Source organism: Ctenopharyngodon idella, chromosome 2 (genome assembly GCF_019924925.1).
Source record: "Ctenopharyngodon idella isolate HZGC_01 chromosome 2, HZGC01, whole genome shotgun sequence".
Classification (NCBI taxonomy): domain Eukaryota; kingdom Metazoa; phylum Chordata; class Actinopteri; order Cypriniformes; family Xenocyprididae; genus Ctenopharyngodon; species Ctenopharyngodon idella.
This window is the reverse complement of record NC_067221.1, coordinates 17,501-26,082: the sequence shown is the minus strand read 5'-3', so window position 1 is coordinate 26,082 and position 8,582 is coordinate 17,501. Positions and strand designations below refer to the sequence as shown.

Here is an 8,582-nt window from a genome sequence, read left to right as displayed (position 1 = left end):
ACATCAAAAAAGTAATCTGATTACGTAATGTGATACTTGTAATGCTTTACTCGCTACATCAAAAAAGTAATATGATTACTTGTAATGCTTTACATCAAAAAGTAATCTGATTACGTAATGCGCGTTACTTGTAATGCTTTATTCGTTACATCAAAAAGTAATCTGATTACATAATGTGATACTTGTAATGCTTTACTCATTACATCAAAAAGTAATCTAATTACATAATGTGATACTTGTAATGCTTTACTCGTTACATCAAAAAGTAATCTAATTACATAATGTGATACTTGTAATGCTTTACTCGTTACATCAAAAAGTAATCTAATTACATAATGTGATACTTGTAATGCTTTACTCGTTACATCAAAAAGTAATCTGATTACTTGTAATGCTTTACATCAAAAAGTAATCTGATTACGTAATGCGCGTTACTTGTAATGCTTTATTCGTTACATCAAAAAGTAATCTAATTACATAATGTGTTACTTGTAATGCTTTACTCGTTACATCAAAAAGTAATCTGATTACATAATGTGATACTTGTAATGCTTTACTCGTTACATCAAAAAGTAATCTAATTATATAATGTGTTACTTGTAATGCTTTACTCGTTACATCAAAAAGTAATCTAATTACATAATGTGATACTTGTAATGCTTTACTCGTTACATCAAAAAGTAATCTAATTACATAATGTGATACTTGTAATGCTTTACTCGTTACATCAAAAAGTAATCTAATTACATAATGAGTTACTTGTAATGCTTTATTCGTTACATCAAAAAGTAATCTGATTACATAATGTGATACTTGTAATGCTTTACTCGTTACATCAAAAAGTAATCTGATTACAAAATGTGATACTTGTAATGCTTTACTCGTTACATCAAAAAGTAATCTGATTACATAATGTGATACTTGTAATGCTTTACTCGTTACATCAAAAAGTAATCTAATTACATAATGTGATACTTGTAATGCTTTACTCGTTACATCAAAAAGTAATCTAATTACATAATGTGATACTTGTAATGCTTTACTCGCTACATCAAAAAAGTAATATGATTACTTGTAATGCTTTACATCAAAGTAATCTGATTACATAATGTGATACTTGTAATGCTTTACTCGTTACATCAAAAAGTAATCTAATTACATAATGTGTTACTTGTAATGGCTTTGCTCGTTACATCAAAAAGTAATCTGATTACATAATGTGATACTTGTAATGCTTTACTCATTACATCAAAAAGTAATCTAATTACATAATGTGATACTTGTAATGCTTTGCTCGTTACATCAAAAAGTAATCTGATTACGTAATGTGATACTTGTAATGCTTTACTCGCTACATCAAAAAAGTAATATGATTACTTGTAATGCTTTACATCAAAAAGTAATCTGATTACATAATGTGATACTTGTAATGCTTTACTCGTTACATCAAAAAGTAATCTAATTACATAATGTGTTACTTGTAATGGCTTTGCTCGTTACATCAAAAAGTAATCTGATTACATAATGTGATACTTGTAATGCTTTACTCGTTACATCAAAAAGTAATCTGATTACATAATGTGATACTTGTAATGCTTTACTCGTTACATCAAAAAGTAATCTGATTACATAATGTGATACTTGTAATGCTTTACTCGTTACATCAAAAAGTAATCTGATTACATAATGTGATACTTGTAATGCTTTACTCGTTACATCAAAAAGTAATCTGATTACATAATGTGATACTTGTAATGCTTTACTCGTTACATCAAAAAGTAATCTGATTACATAATGTGATACTTGTAATGCTTTACTCGTTACATCAAAAAGTAATCTAATTACATAATGTGATACTTGTAATGCTTTACTCGTTACATCAAAAAGTAATCTGATTACATAATGTGATACTTGTAATGCTTTACTCGTTACATCAAAAAAGTAATCTGATTATGTAATGCACATTACCTGTAATGTGTTAGTCGTTAGATCAAAAAGTAATCTGATCGTTTTGCACGTTACTTGTAATGTTTTACTCATTACATCAAAAAGTAATCTGATTACATAATGTGTTACTTGTAATGCGTTACTCTCCACACTGCTTATTGCAGATGAGATTGAAAACGATCAATGTAGATTTCAGTCTGAGGTCTGAGAGTTACGGTAGAAATGTGTACGTCTGGAGGGAGCGTGAGCGTTTTCTACATAGTCTGAGTTGAGTTTCCACAGAGTTGAACCTCCACCAGATCTTTGATGGAATCACGTCCTCATGTTTTGATATCAAAGACACACGAAGTTCAACTTGTATGAAGTTCTTTGAACAAAATCAGTTGTGTTTGCAATAATTTAAACTGTATTATAATTTTGTATATATTTTAAAACCATACACCCTACTAGAAAACTTAAATATATTATAGCCTGGCCTTGCATCACTTATACATTTATATTTGTAGGTTACACTGCCCATCAGTTCAATGTATTAGGTTACCTAAAATTGTACAATCAATTATATTACTATTTACAAACTGTTAGAGAGACTCACATATCTGCTTAAAGAAAGCAAATGTCCTTCCCATGATGGGAGTCAAGGAGCCAGTGGCCTGACAGGTTTTTGTTCTAAAATAGCTTGTTGATTAATGGCCATGTCATTTTCTATATGGGGAAAAAAGGATATGGAGTCAGGGGCAGCGAAGGGCAGGGAGATAAGCGTCTGACGGCCCTCAAGTGGCCAGTTCCGTTCCACTCAATATCATAGATTTTGTATAATCAATTGATGTGTAAACAATGCAGTGCGATTTTTGGGGCATTCGTGGCACGGAGGTCAATGTTGTGTGGAATGAAATTGCATCTCTTGGGGAAATGCATGCATGTAACAACATGGAAAACAGAGGAATATATCTGGTTACAGTATATAGCATTCTGTCCAAATTAGTAAACACTTTAAAGACTGAGTTCACTGATAAAATATTGTACCAGGTGCCATTTTTGAGTCATTTTACTGCTGTGAAAAACGAAAAATGCGTTTAACATTTTTTTTTTGTATTTGTTTTATGTATTTCAGTTTATTATCCATTATTTTTGTTTTCTTGCATTTCTTAACAAGGATTTTGTAATGTTTTGGCCACATGTGGACATAGGTTTGTTTTTGGCTCTGAAACGCTGTCTTCTATCTCAGATGACTCGTGTCTCCTTCAATAAAGCATTGATTATGGGGAAGGTGACATGAGAATTAGGATGCAGAGAAGGTATCGAGTGGCCTATATGCTTCCTCGACTGCACAAAAGAATCTCCTGTTGCCCCTCCATCCATATCTTCAATCAAACTTGGCTAGTTTGGGACCTTTGGTTTAATCTTAAGGGGCTTTAGAAGCTGTCCACAAAAAGCTATTGTATCTTACTTAATTATAACCTCAGAAATGATCTGACCTGCCCGGTGCCAGGTGCAGTGAAGTGTGCAAAAGCTTGCATGCCATGAGGTCCCATTGGTTAGGGAAAGAAACACTAGATGCCCATCGTGATCGGATAAGTGGAAAATAACCTGACAGTGTTAGATCTGGAAAAAAAAAAGAAGAGAAACTTCAGTAAGGACCTAATGGAAAGTTTTCCCTCCCCTCTTGGTTTCTGAGACTTCTGGGTACCCTAAAAAGGGAGCAATATGAGCCCCGAGCCTTTTTTTTTTCTATCTTTTTCCTTTTTTTTAATTTCACTTCCCACACCACCCTGTGAGTCTGAGCCCATTTGGAAGGTTACTGTTCAAAGTCAGCATGGATCATCCAGGAGGACACCTTGCAGTGGTTCTGTTCCTGCTTGTTCTGGTTTCTATGTCCACTGAAAACAACATTAGTAAGTACTATATTCATATGCTTTCTGATCTTATTATGACATTGACTTGTTTTCGGATTGGCTTTCTGCACTGGATCAGGATGAACACATGATACACCTTGCTTGGGGAACTTCATATAACAATAATTATAAAAAAAAAAAAATTAAATGAATTTTGTTTCACACCAGTATTTATGTTTAAATGCTTGACAGTATTTTTGTAGGAAATATAAATTGTGCCTACCTATGAATTTTAAGTAATTATTATTGTATTAATAGTTATTTTAATCAATTAACCTCAAAATAATAATAGTAACTATTATTTATTCATGGAAAAGAAGGATAAATGTAAGAAATTTGTCCAGCATACATGGTTACTCGTTCAGTACTGTTTGCATCTTAAGTGTATCTATTTGTGTACAGTTTTTTGGTCATCACTTTCCACGTTTTGATCGACTTACTATTATTTGCAATGTGTAAAATGCAAACCTTTTGACTGGAAGTGTGAACAATGAACAAATAATTTAATATATATTTTGAATTGCAATCAAATTAAAGTGCTTTTCTTTTGCAGTCAGATGGTGCACAGTGTCAGATGCCGAAGAGCAGAAGTGTTTGGATCTAGCTGGAAATGCCACAGCCAGGAATATCCGCGGACATCTTCTGTGTGTGAGGGGCCAAAGTCCCACCGACTGCATGAAGCAAATTAAGGTTGTAGGAAATTGTTTCCTGAGAAGCAAATCAATTTAGAAATGGTGCAAGAAAATGTAATAGGCTTATAGATTTCAGAATTTTTGCTCCTCCTTTTTGATGTTCTTGCACTCACTCACCTTCTCAACTGATAATTCAATCTCACAAAATGTTTGACATGTTTTGATGGAAATTGGTGTATAGGATAATTTGTCTGTGATGTAAACAGAATGGCACTGCAGATGCCTCAACTATGTATGCGGATGAGATCTACACGGCGGGGTTTTGCTATGGCTTAGATGTGGCTGTGGGAGAGTCTTACAACGGTGTGGGTGAGTATTTAAACACCAAAGATCTGATGAAATCATTGTTGGGGAAAGTTACTTTTAATGTAGTAATGCATTACAATATCGCATTATTCCATTTTGAAATAGTACAACTCACTCAAGAACGCCACTTAAAATGAGCATCTGCAAGAAGATTTAAAAATCTGGACATTTTTAGAGACGAAAGAAGAGAGATTGTGATGATTACTGTGTAAAGAATTTTCCAAACTCAAAATACCCCACAGATCATTTATTATAGCTTGTCAAATTTGCCCCTATTTGGGTGTGAGCAAAAACACACCGTTTTTGTGTGTGTCCCTTTAAATGCAAATGAGCTGCTGCTCCCGCCCCCTATCCAGAAGAGGGCGGAGCTTTAACAGCTCAACAACAACAAAGTTGGAGAATCTCACGCAGCCAAAATGATTTTAATTGTATTGAAAATTTTATAATTTTATTAAATTAATTAATATTCACAGTCGTAGCTATGTTAACGCGTTACCTATTGTTTAAAATTAATTAAATATTTAACATAGTTCAATTTGAGGTGTACTGCGTATTAATTCATTCAGTTATTTTAAAAGACTGTAATAAGAGCACCAACTTACACTTTAACAGCTCGCGCTTCGGTTGCTCAACAACAACAAAGCTAGAGAATCTCACGCAGCCAAAATTTTATTAAATTAATTAATATTCACAGTCGTAACGATGTTAACGCACCAACGCACACAAACAATCCTTTTTATCAGTCAAATTCATTTATAAATTTAAACTCAACATGTATGAAATATGATCAGTAAGAGAAAACACTGCGGCAGGTTAGTCGAGAAATATTATTTAGGCTATTATTCAGAATGCGCAGTTGGAAAGAAAATATATTTATAGGAAAGTTTCAGCAGGTTCATGATTATTCATGTTAACGCAGAGAACATTCATTGTTTTAATCAATTGACAGCCATTAACGTAACACTGTTACCGGAAACTATGCGTTGTGCAAGTAGTCCACTTAGTTACTTTTTATGGAAAGTAATGCACTACGTTACTTTTGCGTTACATTTTCTCACAGCTGGGCTATGTTTGTTTGATCTTAATAACAAAAAACTTCTAAATCTAAAGGCCCTTTCACAGCAAAAGTGAAATGCATAAGCCTCTAAAAAAGCAACTCGGATATTTTATTTGTAAATTTACTAGCAATGTGTTACTTTACTAGTTACTTGAAAAAAGTAATCTGATTACTTGTAACGTGTTACCCCCAACCCTGGATGAAATAGTTTTCGTCTGACGTCAGTGCATGTTCTGATGTTCTGTGCCTGACACAGATGGCATTAATTATTACGTGGTTGCTCTGGCGCGGACATCGTCCAGTGATCTGTCACTGCTGGAGATGCACGAGCGCAGCTCCTGTCACCCAGGGATGAGGACCACAGTGGGCTGGACCGTCCCCATCGGCTTCCTGGTCAACACATCACAGATCAGTGTGGATGAGCAGTGCAACTTTCCCCATGGTGAGAGGTTACCGTGCTTTATTTCACAACTGACATTAACACAGCTGTTGTTTTACAAAACATCTGGTTTAATTATTGGCGAGCTTCACATACACACAAAGTAATGGAATAAAAGGGGTTATGTATGGTTCAAATGCAGATTGAGATTTTAATTGCAACTTTTGGCAGCACTTTAAAAAGGCATGTATATCTTTCTCCCTATGGTTTGCAGCGGTTGGGGATTTTTTCGGCTACAGCTGTGTCCCAGGAGTGAAGGACCCAGAACATGATCCTAAAGGAAACAACCCAAGGAACCTGTGTGAGGCCTGCATTGGAGACGAGAACGACCGTCACATCTGCGCCAACAACCCTCGGGAACGGCACTTCGGAGAGGCTGGAGCTCTTAGGTGCTGTATAATCAGAGATGTGAGAGAATGCATATGTCCCTGTGGAAGCGTTATTCAAAATATGAGTATTCTTTCTAAAGCCAGAATATTGGGCTCTTAAGAAGAAAATTCTACAGTATGTGTGTGTGTGTGTGTGTATATGTATATATATACACACACACACACACACACACACACATGACCGATCAAAAGTTTTTTTGTTTTTGAAAGGATATTCATCAAGGCTCCAATTATTTAATAAAAACAGTAATATTGCGAAATATTATTTTTAATAAATATCATTAAAAATGTTTTCTATCTTAATATATTTTACATTTTTATTTTGCTGAAGTGAAAGCACTTCAAAAAAGGAAAGTATGAAAAAGTTATAGTTTAAATTTACTGTAAATCAAATGTGCTATACTATTTTTTTGTTGTATAAAATATATATTTTACAAAATAATTTTTTACGCTGAAATTGATATAAAATCAAAGCCATATGTCTAACCAAGTTGTGTCCCAAATTTGAAGTTGATATCACAAAAATTGAAGTTCCCATGAGATTTTGTTTAGGCGTTGTACCAAAAATAGCCACCGGATGTCACCCACATTCCATTTAAATTTTTTTGACGCATTGTCCTGTAGCAAATTAATAAATTTCTGTCCAAATATCACTACTATAACAAAACAGACAGCAAATATGAAAGCTTGAGATTCAGACCTTTCTGGTGGTATGTGTTTTGTCCAGCACTATCTCACGATCAATTCGTACGTATTTTATGAGGTGGTGAATTCGTACGAATTCGTACAACCTCACTCATACAAATTCATATGATTTGTCTAAACCCCAGTGACGGGTAGGTTTAGGGGCGGGGTTAGGGGTAGGTCATTCATATGAATTCATACGAATTTGGCAACTGGTAAAATACATACGATTTAGCAAAAAAACGTGCGAATTTGTATGAATTAGCCACCTTGTAAAATACGTACGAATTGCCATGAGATCGGGTTGGTTTTGTCAAGATTAGAAAAGTTTTCACTATAAAGTAGTTAAAATAAATTTTGTAATATGAAACCTGACACCGCCCACTAGGGGGAGGAGCCCGCTTAAAGAATTTAAAGCGTATGAATTCATACGATTTGTCTAAACCCCAGTGACGGGTTGGTTTAGGGGCGGGGTTAGGGGTAGGTCATTCGTACGAATTCATATACGAATTTGGCAACTCGTAAAATACGTACGATTTAGCACAAAACTGCCGTGAGATCAGGTTGGTTTTGTCAAGATTAGAAAAGTTTTCAGTAAAAAGTAGTTAAAATAAATTTTGTAATATGAAACCTGACTCCGCCCACTAGGGGGAGGAGTCTGCTAAAAGAATTTAAAGCACCGTTTTCAAAACAGTTTTCATAGACAGGATGAATTCTGAGTTTTTTAAGCTTTTGAATGATTCCTAATCTATGATGATTACTGAAATATGTGATGCAAAAAGGCGATAAATTAAAACAGCGGGACGGTGGCAGTTAAGGGGTTAAGAAATCATAATAATATGCTGATTTAGGGCTCATGAAACCTTGTTTCTTCTTATTATTATTATTAGTTGAAAATGAGTTGCTTAATGAATGATGAACATTGCAAATGTCTTTACTGTCATTTTTTTTTTATCATTTTAATGCATCCTAGCTGAATAAAGGTATCAGTTTCTTTAAATTACATGTTATTACATGTTAATAATATTACATGTTATTATGCAGGTGTGTGGCGGAGAATCTCGGGGATGTTGCCTTTGTTAAGCACACTACAGTCTTCGACAACATGCAGGGTAAGGGTGTAAGAAGAGCGAGTTAAACAGGAGGTCAGAAATGTCCAGGATTTCAAGTCGG

At 34.4% G+C, this 8,582-nt stretch overlaps 1 protein-coding gene across 1 annotated transcript in view; it reads left to right on the top strand.

Annotated features, from left to right (window-relative positions):
• The first annotated feature begins 2,825 nt into the window (after nt 1-2,825).
• LOC127497874 (otolith matrix protein 1) overlaps nt 2,826-8,582 on the top strand; it is an 11,713-nt gene continuing 5,956 nt past the window's right edge. Inside the window, exons 1-6 of the mRNA XM_051866643.1 lie at nt 2,826-3,842; nt 4,396-4,532; nt 4,741-4,843; nt 6,154-6,339; nt 6,551-6,725; nt 8,454-8,521. Of these exons, the coding sequence (XP_051722603.1) occupies nt 3,764-3,842; nt 4,396-4,532; nt 4,741-4,843; nt 6,154-6,339; nt 6,551-6,725; nt 8,454-8,521 (748 nt within the window). The 5' untranslated portion in view covers nt 2,826-3,763. The remainder of the gene's footprint in view (nt 3,843-4,395; nt 4,533-4,740; nt 4,844-6,153; nt 6,340-6,550; nt 6,726-8,453; nt 8,522-8,582) is intronic.